Genomic DNA, 15,275 nt, shown 5'->3' with positions numbered 1-15,275 from the left:
TGGAAGTGGTAACATGAAAACTAAACCCAGCGCTGCCTACTACATGCATCTACATAAAACAAGTTGTTTTAATGAATTAGCAAACTAAATATTTGCATCTGGAGTCTGAATGGATTACCAGACCCATCACATGAGTCTAAACTAGAGTTTGATAAGCTGTAATGGTTGTTTTTATTGTGAAAGCATGTTGGATTAATCTATAATGTGTGTAAATGTGCTTTATAAATAAATGTTGTTTGATTAGATCAAGTGTGGGTGATAATAGTTAATGCCTGACTTACCAGTCTAGTCGGATCGCATTAATAAACTGCAGTTTTAACCAGAACAAACTGCTTAATACAATCAATAAATCCGGCTCTATAGGCGATCTAATAATATGGCCGGTTTATTTTATCAATGTTCGTCATTTTCCCCATTTCACAGACAAGGGTTAAGTCTAGTCTCGGAGTAAAATGCATTATTAGGCTTAAAATATATATCATTGCCATTGTTTTATCTCAAGATGCACGTCAGTAATGTTTACAGTAAAGTCAGGTTTATATAAAAGTTACTTAAGGCCTAATCCTGGCTTAATCTGAGCCCTGTCTGTGACACCAGGCCATAATACTTCGGCCAAAGATATGAAGATAAAATGCTCTACAGCTGAATATAGTGTTGCTCTTTATAGTTTAGAATAACTCAATATAGTTTCAAGTGGTCCATTATTGGGCTAAAGCCAAACAATTCAGTATAGATTACATTAGTTCAGATCAAAATAGTATAAATTCAAGATTTAAAAACTCCTCATAATACAGAAATGATAAACTAAACATTCAGAACACATTTAGGATTTGACAAACGTTTTTTGATATAATATTAAATGCGTGTGATTACCCATTTAAACAGCACAAACATCTGCTTTACATATTAAAATATCGTCTGTGTGTATATAGCTGGCTACTTTTACCAAATATTGGCTGGATTTATGTTTATTAGTCCAGTCAACATTAGTCATTCTGAATGCTGACTGGATTTTAAAATAACCCTTTATTCAATGTTCTTCCCATGTATTTTATGTTCTCTTAACTAAGCCCAAGCAAATATGAGTTAAACTTAGATATTTTTACTCTTTTAACTAATTGGCTTTTTATATTCTGTGCATTTAGTATCTTTGTCTTGTTTCTAGTCTAAATATCTATAAATTCTTACATTAAGAAACATTTACTAGACAAGCAAAAGTAATTGTCTTGTTTTGGGGAAAATAACTCAAAATGAAGAGAGTTTTTGCTTAAAATAAGATAAATAATCTGCCAATGGGGTGAGAAAAATAATCTTGTTTTCTGTTTGAATTAACATTATTTTGCTTATTTTAAGATAATTTTGATAATTTTCCCCCCAAAACAAGACAATTACTTTTGCTTGTCTAGTAAATATATGTTTGCAACAGAACGGCATGACCACAAAACCAAGAAAAGAACACTGTTCAGGCAGAAGTGGCAGCAGCATCATTTACAGCACAGGTGTTAGCGTCATAAAACACTCATTTAAAGACTGGACTTGTAGAATATAATTCAGCATATTTTATTTTGATATAGTCTGGTATATTTATGGTTGTAAAATACACTATACACATTATACAGTGCAAAACAAATGCTCTTCTTACTCAGTCATTTTGTCTTGTTTAGTCTAAATATCTTACAATTCTTAAATCAAGATGCATCTACTAGATCAGTAAAAGATATTTTTTCTTGTTTTGTTGAGAATAAAATCTAAATGAAGTGAGTTTTTGCTTAAAACAGGCAAAATGATCTGCCAATGGGGTGAGAAAAATAATCTTAATTCTGATTGAAATCTTGTTTCTTGTTTCCGTCCCAATCAGAAATAAGATTATTTTTCTCACCCCATTGGCAGATCATTTTGCCTGTTTTAAGCAGAAACTCTCTTCATTTAGATTTTATTCTCAACCAAACAAGAAAAAATATCTTATGTCATTTTACTGATCTAGTAAATGCATCTTCACTCTCAGAAAAAAAGGTACAGTGCTGTCACTGGGGCGGTACCCTAAGGTACAAAAGTGAAAAGGTACATCTTTGTACCTTACCCACCTCTAAAAGGTACTTATTACTACCTTAAAAGGTACATTTCAGTACTTTAAGAGTGCAAATGAGTACCTTAAAGGTACATATTAGTACCTTTTCGGTTTTGTACCTTAGGGTACCGCCCCAGTGACAGAAATGTACCTTTTTTTCTGACAGTGTTGATTTAAGAATATTTAGATATTTGGACTTGAAACAAGACAAAAATACTAAATAAGAAGAGCATTTTCTGCAGTGTAGCCTTGTGTTGTTCTAGAGCCAAACAATTCAGATAGATTAATTTAGTTTTGATCAGAATAGTTGCTATATTTTGTGGTTATGTGGGCCTGCATAGTTTAGTAACATAAGGCAATATAGTTTCGCCCCAGATAACGAAATTAAGGAAAAATGAACAAACATTCTTCCAGTAACGGCAATATAACATTTGTTCAGTGTTATCTCAAGCACAAAACATTATTTATACATCATTCATGGAACGTTAGTCATTTTTGTTCCAGAACATTCAGAAAACACGTTTCATTTAACCCACTCATTTAAAGACTGGACTACAGCAGAATATAATTCAGCATATTTTAGTTTATAGTTTATTGTAGTGTTGTTCTGGACAGGACAGATAACTTATTTTGATGAGTGATATTGTTTTTATGCTCACACTGCAAAAAAAGCATTTTTAACTTAGTGTTTTTGTCTTGTTTCTAGTCTAAATATCTAAAATATCTTACATTAAGAATCATTTTCTAGAAAAATTGACTTGTTTTGGGAAAAATATCTCAAAATGAAGAGAGTTTTTGCTTAAAATAAGATAAATAATCTGCCAATGGGGTGAGAAAAATAATCTTGTTTTCTGTTTGAATTAAGATTATTTTTCTCACCCCATTGGCAGATTATTTATCTTATTTTAAGCAAAAACTCTCTTCATTTTGAGTTATTTTTCCCAAAACAAGACAATTACTTTTGCTTGTCTAGTAAATACTTCTTGTTTTAAGAATATTTCGATATTTGGACTAGAAACAAGACAAAAACACTGAGTAAGAAAAGCAGTGCAGCTGAATACAGTGTTATTCTTTATAGTTTAGTTTAGAATAATGTAATATAGTTTCAAGTGGTCCATTATAGCATAATGTTGTTCTAGAGCCAAACAATTCAGCATTAGGATCAGAATAGTAGCTATATTGATAGCTATTGATTTATATAGAGATTCTGTAGGCCTACAACATAGAACAATATAATTTAAACATGACTTTTTTATGTTTGACACGCAACAGAATGGACTGCTCACATAAGGATCTCGAAATCAGAGGCTTTTTTAATGCTCTTGTGATATATTAGTGTTAGCCAGTGTGCTGTTTTAAGTTTAGTAGGCTATATGGCTAAACAGAGCCAGCTCAGTTCAGTGTGGCTATAGTTAAATATGCTCACTATCTTCACAATGCACACAGCCAACACACGGTTCGTCACATTTCTCCATCTCAACACTTTGATTGTTTGTATTTACTGAGGTGTTTATGCGCATTTTGGAAGGTTCGGTCGCACGCAGGAATTTATTTTTAGTAACAAAACAGTAATGGCGATGTTTTACGCCGTGGGACCACCTTAACACACACACACAGGCGGGTTTGAGAGGATCCGTGACCGAAAGCGACAGCGTCGCGATTCGACGGAATTGTTTTCAGCGCAAAACTTTCGATATTGTCATGATGGGCGAGTGTGAAGCGCGACGGCTCTGCGCATGCGCACTGGAGTCCGCCTGGCCAATTTCTCAGTACTCGTGGGAGAATTTGGGTAAGAAACAGACAAATTAAAACAATCGCACGCTAGGATAAACTGCTTGTATTGCATTTTATACTGTGTAATGAACCTTTATGCGGCGTGTGCGACTTTCGCGGGAGGTTTAATGCATCGGAATAATAATGAAAGTTAGATATAAAGTAGAAAACGCCTGGACGTGTCATCAATAATATGAGCACAGGAAGAGAGAGAGAGAGAGACAGAGAGTGTGAAATAAAGAATAACGCTAATGAATGACACTCAAAACAGACGCAGTCGATAGAAAGGATCAAAGTGTGTTTTTGTGGCTTATGGCAGGAATAAAGCGTGTATTTATGAGTCTGTGTGGAATAAGTGCATATGGCAGGAACTGATCGTGCGAAACAAAACATGCCTCGATCAGCTCAATCATTCACTTTAAATGTCATTGATCAGCAATAACGACGCGATTCGCCAGGCCTGTGTCTTTCAATTATATAGTGAATATAATTCCTGCTCCGCCATTTTGAGAAACTGCCTTTAAAACACATTAAAGAAAAGTGTTTTAATATCTGATACTGCGCCGTGCGAAATATGCCATCGCTGCTCGTCGTCGACCATATCTAAAGAAAAATATCATATTTTCAGCTCATTCAGGGGAAACTATTTCAATGCAAGAGAGCTGCACGTGAGAAATGCATGAAATAAACGCGTTTAATAGGGAAAAAAACCCGGTGCATTAAAACTCGAGGTGAAAAAATAACATGTAGGATTTTTTGTATCATCATAATCATCGACAATACATTTAATAAAATAAAAAATGGTTTGTGTAAAAAATAGATTGTGCTTAACATTAGAAAAAGTACATATTTGCACGGATTTTTTAAATATTCATTAAGAAAATTATTATTATTAATTGTGCCACGTAATAAATAAGCAGTGGGAATAATTTTACAAGAGAGCTGTTCATCTCTGACTTCGTGTAGTGCTAAACGATGTCAAAATTAATCAAAACACATTGTAAATGTTATAGTGTTGCCTGCATTTGTGTTGATTTCATTGTTTTCAACGGGAGGCTTGAAAGTTTGCAGCGCCGCGGATGAGTGCGGGCAACAGCGACCTCTGGAGGCGGCGGCGCGATCGACACGCACATGCTGTAGGCCTCATGCGCCACTAACACACACACACACACACACACACACACTGTGTGCTGTTCGGTTATGTGTCCTTACAGATCACTTCAGCTATAGGAACAGCTGTACTGCTTTACAGGAGTGACTTAGGCTATAAGAAGAAACAATCCGTCTTCCTCTAATATTTTTATGGTGCATAGAGTGTGCATTAAAGTAAGCATGCAAATGTATTGTCTCCTTTCTAAATGCACAAGAACAGTGCAGTTCATTAGGCGATAGCTGTTAAACCAGTTCTGGGCTAAAACAACATTGTAATTGTTCACATAAAGTTTTCTACGCTGCAAAAAAATGCTTTTGTTATTTTGTATTTTTTTGCCTGTTTTCAGTCCAAATATCAAAAAATTCATAAAGCAAGATGCAATTAACTGGATAAGTAAAGTTGTGAGATATTTTTTCTTGTTTTCTTTTCTAAAATGTCTGCCAATGGGGTTTATTTGGCTTGTTTTAAGCAAAAACTCACTTCATTTGTTTTTTTTCTCTCTAGAAAACAAGAAAAAATATATCTTAGATATTTAGACTGGGAACAAGACAAAAATATTACGAATAAGAAACACTTTTGCAGCGTAATTGTAGGATAACATGTAAAATAGTGTTGTTTTAAATAATTTTTCATTAGTAGATGGGTGAAACCCACAATACCTGTCAATAATGGGCCTAAAAAGCCATATCTTACAGAAAAAATAAATGTGATTCTGATTTAATTGTTAATCTTACAATCTATGATCTCAAAAAAGGCACACACTGCAATAAAAGCTTTTCTTACTTTGTATTATTGTCTTGTTTTAAGTCCAAATATCTATAAATTCTTACATTAAGAAGAATTTACTTGACAAGCAAAAGTAATTGTCTTGTTTTGGGGAAAATAACTCAAAATGAAGAGAGTTTTTGCTTAAAATAAGATAAATAATCTGCCAATGGGGTGAGAAAAATAATCTTAATTCAAACAGAAAACAAGATTATTTTCCTCACCCCATTGGCAGATTATTTATCTTATTTTAAGCAAAAACTCTCTTCATTTTGAGTTATTTTTGCCCAAAACAAGACAATAATTTTTACTTGTCTAGTAAATGTTTCTTAATGTAAGAATTGTTTTATATTTTAACTAGAAACAAGACAAAAATACTAAGTAAGAAAAGCATTTTTGCAGTGTAAATCAGCATTTAGCTTTGTTTTCCAGGAGTAAAAACGCACCAACCCAGAACCGGCCCGCATCCATGTGTTCCAGATGTGAGCCGGATCTGGGCCGACACCATGTTGGCATCTGGGAAGTGTGTGTCTAGATGAAGTACAAAAGCGCCAGAGGGGAATTGACTGATGTGAATTATTATTATTATTATATATATATATAGTGTGATGGCGTCTTCGGGCCCCAGTGCAGCGGCTCCAGAGTTTGACGTATACGGAGCCATGGACTGGAAGGACGGAGTGGGAACGCTTCCTGGCAGCGAGCTCAAGGTGAGGATTTGACATGCGATAAACGGCCTGTCAACCTAAAAACTGCATTAAATCCTTGTGTGTGTGTGTGTGTTAGTTGTGTACACTCAGCAGTGCAGACAGTGTGTGAGCGTCTTTGTTGTGTGTCTGTGTGTGTGTGTCAGTTCCGGGTGAATGAGTTCGGGGTCCTGGAGGTTATAACGGATGAGATGGAGGAGGAGAGGGGCAAGAAAGCTCACGCCACCACCACATGGAGCGTCCCCACGGCTCAAGAGGGTACAGCACAATAACACACTCCCCTTAAGCCCTGCCCCCTTAGTTACCGTCTCTAATGCTGCCTTCACATGCTATCGGAAGTTTCCCACTTCAGAAGTCATGATTATGAGCTTGTTGTGTTCAGGTGCTTTGTTGTCGGAAAGAATGGAGGACGCCAGGTTTATACATTTTGTGTCTTGGGAAAATGTTACTTTAACACTATAACCATTTCAGTCATTTCCCAGGAAATCATACTGGCAAACACTAGCAGCACAACACGAAAGCATATCGTTTATAATCACATTCACAGTAAAGGAATAATGTGGACAAGATAAGGCTGCTTAAAGACTAAAATGGCAATAGTTTTCAGCCATACATGATCCTATTGTATAGTATTTTTACCACACTATCTAGATAGTCAGCTTGCTCGCTATTCTGGAATGATGGTCAACTACATGCGATTCTCGATGTGTTTAAAATACACAATATGCTTCAAATGATTATTAGTTTATGTAAATATGTACTACTTTAACAACAAGACAAGACAATGAAACTACTGCGGAAAAAACCGAATAAAACACCTGCCACAGCAGAAATTCATCTCCCATCTGCCATTTATAACGGTTATGCCACACCCATCTCGGGAATTATTTCCGAACTTCCCAGTGGTAAACACGACATCATGTGCAATTTTTACATCGGAAACTCGTATTTATGATAATTCCAATAGCACGTGAAGGCGGCATAACCTAAAGCAAACGATCAAAGCATCAGTGATTACAGCTGCGCTTACAGACAAATAAGTGTGCTTCAAGTTCACTTTATTAAGGATACTTTAGTATCCTATATATTTAGGTATACCTTATGTAGTAAGTATACTAATATCAGTGTACTAGAAGTATATATACTGCTTCGATACTACTTGGGACTAAACTTGCCCACTTTTACAGTGGGGCAAATAAGTATTTAGTCAGACACCAATTGTACAAGTTCTCCCACTTGAAAAGATGAGAGAGGCCTGTAATTTGCATCATAGATACACTTAAACTATGAGAGACAGAATAAGAAAAGAAGAAAAAAATCCAGAAAATCACATTGTCTGATTTTTCAAGAATTTATTTGCAAATTATGGTGGAAAATAAGTATTTGGTCACCTACAAAAAAGCAAGATTTCTGGCTCTCACAGACGTGTAACTTCTTCTTGAAGAGGCTCCTCTGTCCTCGACTCGTTACCTGTATTAATGGCTCCTGTTTGAACTCGTTATCAGTATAAGAGACACCCGTCCACAACCTCAAACAGTCAGACTCCAAACTCCACTATGGCCACGACCAAAGAGCTGTCAAAGGACACCAGAAATTAAAACTGAAGACCTGCACCAGGCTGGGAAGACTGAATCTGCAATAGGTAAGCAGCTTGGTGTGAAGAAATCAACTGTGGGAGCAATTATTAGAAAATGGAAGACATACAAGACCACTGATAATCTCCCTCGATCTGGGGCTCCACGCAAGATCTCAACCTGTGGGGTCAAAATGATCACAAGAACGGTGAGCAAAAATCCCAGAAGGATCTACACGGGAGGACCTAATGAATGACCTGCATAGAGCTGGGAGCAAAGTAACAAAGGCTACCATCAGTAACACACTACGCCATCACTCAAATCCTGCAGTGCCAGACGTGTCCCCCTGCTTAAGCCAGTAAATGTTCGGGCCCGTCTGAAGTTTACTAGAGAGCATTTGGATGATCCAGAAGAGAATTGGGAGAATGCCATATGGTCAGATGAAACCAGAATAGAACTTTTTGGTAATAACTCAACTTGTCTTGTTTGGAGAAGAAAGAATGAGAGAAAGAGAAAGTTACAGAGAAAGTTGCTTTGAAGCATGAGGGTGGAAACATGCTTTGAGGCTGTTTTTCTGCAAAGGGACCAGGACGACTGAGCGGTGAGGATGTAAAGAATAAATGGGGCCATGTATCGTGAGATTTTGAGTAAAAACCTCCTTCCATCAGCAAGGGTATTGAAGATGAAACATGGCTGGGTCTTTCAGCATAAGAATGATCCCAAACACACCGACCGGGGAACGAAGGAGTGGCTTCGTAAGAAGCAATTCAAGGTCCTGGAGTCTCCAGATCTCAACCCCATCTTTGGAGGGAGTTAAAAATATGTGTTGCCCAGCAAAACCCCAAAACATCACTGCTCTAGAGGAGATCTGAGGGAGGAATGGCCAAACGACCAGCAACAGTGTGTAAAAACCTTGTGGCGACTTACAGAAAACTTTTGATCTCTGTCATTGCCAACAAAGGGTATATAACAAAGTTTTGAGATGAACTTCTGTTATTGACCAAATACTTATTTTCCACCATAATTCGCAAATAAATTCTAAAAAAATCAGACAATATGATTTTCTGGATTTATTTCTTTTCTCATTCTGTCTCTCATTCTGTTGAAATGTACCTATGATAAAAAATTACAGGACTCTCATCTTTTTAAGTGGGAGAACTTGCACAATAGGTGACTTTTTTGGCCCACTCTTTAAAAGTATACTTTTAAGTGTAACAGTACTAAACTTCTGAAACTATGATTCAAGTACTGTATACTGATTAAAGACTATTTAATAGTTTACTACTTAAAGGGGTAGTTCCCCCCAAAATTAAAATTCTGTCATCATTTACTCTCCCTCAAGTTGTACCTTTATAAGTTTATTTCTTCTGCTGAACACAAAAGAAGATATTTGGAAGAATGTTCATAACCAAGCAGAGACAACAACCATTGAATACTATAGTAGGGAAAAAATACTACGGTATTCAATGGTTGATCTATCTGCGCCACCTACTGGTCCGGAGATACGAACAATTTCTATTTTTGCTTATAATTTCTGAACGGTTTGCCCAAAAATCATAAAAAAGGTCTCGATAGATTCAGGGCAGCATGTTTTCCATATCAGCCATTTTGGGCGTCTGCCATTTTTAATTTTGTAGTAAAATGCTGTATTTAAACGCATTAGCGTATCATTACGAAACTCGATATGGGTCATTGGCTCGATATTCACATGCTTATAACTTTTGGTGTGGTCGACTTATTAAGTCCAATGATACCAAACATGCTAGGTTTCGCCTTATGGTTTGTTTGCCATTGTGATTTAGCATTTTAACAACTTTCACAAATATCTTTGAAATAATTAGTCAGATCGAGACAAAAAAAAATGCAATCAAAGTCAGGTGTGGGTTATTTTTTATATGCTCATAAATACAAATGTCTATAACTCCTAAATGAGATAATTTCACTAAATTGTACATGCTTATGTATGGAGGTAAGCGGTGGGACTGCGCCCCCCTCAGGGCCTGTTTTGTGCGAACGCAACAGTTATAAATGAGGCCCCTGGTTAAGTACACTTAAAAATACTTTTATAAACTAAAAAGTGGGCCAATTTAGTCCCAAGAAGAAATTAAAATAGTACACGCACAATTATACAGCTAGTATATTGATTTTAGAATGCTCACCACATAGAGCAGTGAGTCCTAGATGTAGGTCTGTCACGATAACTACTTTTTTTGCGATATTTTGTGCCAGAAATAATTGCGATAAACAATATTATTGTCATTTTAAGACTATTTTATGCCACTGAATATATAATCCTAATATAAGAGCATAATAATGCAAGTAGACCTACACACTTTCTAATGACAACCTTTTAGTTCTTTAGATCATGGAAATTAAGGGTAAAAAATATATTATCTGAAATTAAAAATGTAAAATTGTAATAAATAATAAATAAACATGTTCCCTTGTGAAATGGCTCCCTTGTGAAATGAGTCCATTTGGGGACTTTATTATTCTGCCAAACGGTCAGTAGTTGTCAGGAAAACACTTTATATATATTTTTTCACCTGTGGATAACCGCTCTGTGTATGAAGGAACGGCCCAAAAAACACTTTCGCCTCCGGCACGGAAAACATACAAGATGACGGCACAATCCAGTAAAGTATTGGAGACATTCATTATCATGTAAACATAATGGCCGATATATTGCATCACAAAAAAAAAGGATTGAGGTCATGTACATATATTGTGTGATATATCGATATATTGATTATTGTGACAGGCCTACCTATATGTTAATTTGGCAATGATTCGATATTCATTTAACCTTGTGTTTGAAAGCGAAGACTTCCATCTGAATAGAGCACAGCCCTGTCTGATACCACAGATGATGATTGATCAGTAATATTAGGATCATCTATTATTAATATTAATATTATTGTTGACTTTCCTCAGCTGTGACGGAGCGACCCGTCTCAAAGGAGGAGTCTTCATGGGCCCAGCGAGGCCTGGTTTGTGTGCGCTGTAACAGGAAGGGCTCCGTGGTGGACTTCCTGTCTAATGGACTTCACTGCAGCGAGCGCTGTCTGCAGCAGGAGCAGCAAGAGTAAGTCAAGCTTCATCACTATCACTGCTGATCAGATGATAAACCATTAAAACATCCTCAGCCAATCAGAATCCATCCTGCTTTAACGAGCTCAAGCATTTAAAGGGGCAGCACAGGCTTATAATAACATCTCTTGAGTGAATGATTCAACGACTCACTCATGAAGACTTCACTTGTTTCATTACTGGATGAATCAGTGTTTTTGAACAAATCTCTTGAGTGAATGATTCAATGACTCGCTCATAAAAACTTCACTTGTTTCATTACTGGATGAATCAGCATTTTTGAACAAATCTCTTGAATGAATGATTCAGCGACTCACTCATGAAGACTTCACTTGTTTCATTACTGGATGAATCAGTGTTTTTGAACAAATCTCTTGAGTGAATGATTCAATGACTCACTCACGAAGACTTCACTTGTTTCATTACTGGATGAATCAGTGTTTTAGAACAAACCTCTTGAGTGAATGATTCAGCGACTCACTCATAAAGACTTCACTTGTTTCATTACTGGATGAATCAGTGTTTTTGACCGAATCTTTTGAGTGAATGATTCAATGACTCACTCATGAAGACTTCACTTGTTTCATTACTGGATGAATCAGTGTTTTTGACCGAATCTTTTGAGTGAATGATTCAATGACTCACTCATGAAGACTTCACTTGTTTCATTACTGGATGAATCAATGTTTTTGACCGAATCTTTTGAGTGAATGATTCAATGACTCACTCATGAAGACTTCACTTGTTTCATTACTGGATGAATCAGTGTTTTTGAACAAAGCTCTTGAGTGAATGATTCAATGACTCACATGTTTTATCAGTGTCTTGTCTCCACCTACTGGTGTAATGATGTAACTGATACAACCTTTTTTAATAGCATCAGGTCACTTTCTAAAGGTGATCGACTCTATTTTGATCTCTACCACAGACATCGGTGTTTATATCTGAACTATAAACTTTTATCCAGCACTTCTGTGATAATCTCAATGATTGTAAGACAGAAATAATGATCCTGTGTGGTTGAAAAGACTATTTGTGAAGCTATTTCATGACAGCGGCTCTCTCTGGATCAGATCTGAGTGTTCGCTGTGATCAGACTGTCAAAGCTTTAATAGACTTACAGCCGAGTCGCTGTCTTTTAGGAGTACGATCATGTGGTAGTTTTAATTGAGATTGCTGTATTTTAATAATTAGTTGTGCAAGAACAGTTTTTAAACCGTGGCATGCTGAGTTATAGTCACATGACCTTATTACAGTAAGTGGCATTTAGGCAGGTTGGAAATCAAACAATTATTGTGATTATTATTAGTTTTCCTCTACTCTAAAATCATCCTGACCGTCAGCTCTCTGACCAAACGAGTCGAGAAGGAAATGACTGGCAATATGTCTTCCGGAGCATTTATTCATGCAAAGGAAAGGTCAGCTTGAGGACACAGGGTTGGCACCGTCATGGTAAACCTGGAGATGTCAGGCGGCTCTAAAATGGCTGCTTCAGTGCTGAGTTCAGTTCGCCTCAGTAATCGGCTCGACTGATCCAGCATTTTTTGGTCTTACACATATCAGTAATTTTGCACAGAAACATTTTCTAGCAAAAATTGTATGACTGTCACCAAGTGACAAAGAAAATGTTTAATGAAAAATATTACAAGAAGTATTTTTCCTGACGCAGCAATGTGTTGTTAAGCAGAGCTGTTTATCATGGTTGTGGTAGGTCTGGTGCAACGGTTGGCAAAAAATCATAACACGTATGTGCTGTTTAAAGAAAGAGGCCCAGGATGTTGTGAAAGGGGTTTCCTGTGTCACACACTCTCTTAACCTGAGAATAGATGCAAAGTTTCTGAATGAGAAAACCCTGTGTGACATAAACAACAATGTAATGAAGATAAGCTCTATACCACACACACACGCGCACACACTGCATGCATGCATACATGCAAGCTCACACACATACACCGCACACACACACTCACACATGCACGCAAGCTTAAACACACATGCACACACACATATACACACACACACTGTCACACTCACACATGCACGCAAGCTTAAACACACATGCACACACACATATACACACACACACTGTCACACTCACACATGCAAACAAGCACACACACACACACACACACACACACACACACACGTTTGTTTTTGTGAAATGTGGGGACTCTCCATAGGCGTAATGGTTTTTATACTTTACAAACCGTATTTTCTATCCCCTTACACTGCCCCTAAACCACACACACATACACACACACACGCACACCACAGGAAACATTCTGCATTTTTACTTTCTCATAAAAACTCCTCCTGTGTGATTTATAAGCCTTTTGTAAAGTGGGGCCATGGGTAATGTCCTCATATTTCACCCTCTCCTGTAATACCTGTGTCATACCCATGGCATTATACACATTTGAGTCCTCATGTCACAAAAACAAGCACACACACACACACACACACACACACACACACACACACAAGATGATGGCTAGTTACTGACGTGAACATTATTTTCTCATACTCATATCGACAGGTCATGTCTCTGATCAAGTATTATGTTGTTATTCACACTAAAGTCGCTCAGTGTCTACACATCAGGATGCAGAGATGTAATGAGTTAAACCTCGAGTGTGTGTGTCCTGATGTAATGAAGTTAAACCCAGAGTGTGTGTGTCCTGATGTCCTCAGAGAGCTGAAGAGGACGAATGGAGAGCTGAGGAAGAGATGCCGTCTGACGGAGAGAGCGGCTGAAGATCAGGACAGCTCAGTGGAGGTCGCAGAGGACGACGACGAGGACTACGTCAGTTCACTTTCCCCATCTTCCCTTATTTATAGAGTGTCACATTGTGTGAAGATTTTAAAGGGTTAGTTCACCCCATAATGAAATGTCTGTCATTAACTCCTCTCCCTAATGTCGCTCCACACCCGTCAGACCTCCGTTCATCTTCACACACAGTTTAAGATATTTTATATTTAGTCCGAGAGCGTATGCAAGTGTATGCACACTATACTGTCCATGTCCAGAAAGGGAATAAAAACATCATCACAGTAGTCCATATGAGACATCAGTGGGTTAATTAGAGTCTCTTGAAGCATCCAAAATACATTTGGGTCCAAAAATAACAAAAACTACGACTTTATTCAGCATTGGCTTCTCTTTCGGGGTTTGTGTTCAATCCTCAAATAAAGATTCAAACGGTTATGAATCAGCGAATCGATTCATGATTCATTGATCCGATTCATGAATCACTACACTGATTCATAACCGTTCGACTCTAATTAACCCACTGATGTCTCATATGGACTACTGTGATGATGTTTTTATTCCCTTTCTGGACATGGACAGTATAGTGTGCATACACTTGCATACGCTCTCAGACTAAATATAAAATATCTTAAACTGTGTGTGAAGATGAGCGGAGGTCTTACGGGTGTGGAGCGACATTAGGAGAGGAGTTAATGACATCAGTTTCATTGTTGGGTGAACTAACCCTTTAAGAGTCTCCAAAACAAAACATCTTCATATTAAAAGTAGGGCTGTGCGGTACTGAAGAAAAATGCGATATATAATACCTTGTTAAATAATGTGATATTCGATATGTGATATGAAATTGCTATTAGTGTGTAAAATCCATTTATAATATATATATATATCTCTGGGGAAACAAAGCATCGCTACAACTTTGTTCACTTTAAGCACAACCGACTGTGTTTACACGAATACTCATCAAGGCAGCCATTTTGACACAAATGTGTGTGTATTTTGACAGTTTGAGTGTGTAGACATGAAACAGAACTGAAGGGGTCACACACTTTCAAAGAGGCGGGTTTTATGCACACTTTTCGGTGTGTGTGTGTGTATGTCAGACAGCGAGAGACTGCAAGTTGTTTTTCGCAAGTTATTGTGTTTAGTAACACTCTTTATCGTCAAGCAAGTCACATGCTCATGTGTCTATCCTCTGCTATATGCGTCGAGCTAAAACACACACATTTCACAGTAGCCTATTAAAATCATTCTCATATTGCGTGCCGTTGAGATATGAATATTGCGATTTGTACATTTGCAATATTTTGATCATTTTTATATATTGCACAGCCTTAATCAAAAAAGACACACACTCACACACACACACGTCAGGACG

At 37.2% G+C, this 15,275-nt stretch overlaps 1 protein-coding gene across 2 annotated transcripts in view; it reads left to right on the top strand.

The window, feature by feature from the left end:
- The first annotated feature begins 3,594 nt into the window (after positions 1 to 3,594).
- l3mbtl3 (L3MBTL histone methyl-lysine binding protein 3) overlaps positions 3,595 to 15,275 on the top strand; it is a 60,934-nt gene continuing 49,253 nt past the window's right edge. Inside the window, exons 1-5 of one of the 2 annotated variants that reach the window (XM_067416678.1) lie at positions 3,595 to 3,857; positions 6,364 to 6,469; positions 6,613 to 6,724; positions 10,975 to 11,125; positions 13,822 to 13,933. In XM_067416678.1, the coding sequence (XP_067272779.1) occupies positions 3,805 to 3,857; positions 6,364 to 6,469; positions 6,613 to 6,724; positions 10,975 to 11,125; positions 13,822 to 13,933 (534 nt within the window). In that variant the 5' untranslated portion in view covers positions 3,595 to 3,804. Of the gene's footprint in view, positions 3,858 to 6,363; positions 6,470 to 6,545; positions 6,725 to 10,974; positions 11,126 to 13,821; positions 13,934 to 15,275 lie in introns of both variants that reach the window. The other variant, XM_067416679.1, reaches the window with a different exon arrangement.

This window comes from Pseudorasbora parva, chromosome 15, assembly GCF_024679245.1.
Source record: "Pseudorasbora parva isolate DD20220531a chromosome 15, ASM2467924v1, whole genome shotgun sequence".
NCBI classification, from domain to species: Eukaryota; Metazoa; Chordata; class Actinopteri; order Cypriniformes; family Gobionidae; genus Pseudorasbora; species Pseudorasbora parva.
Note: the sequence above shows the minus strand (reverse complement) of the source record. Positions and strands in the feature narration are given on the sequence as shown.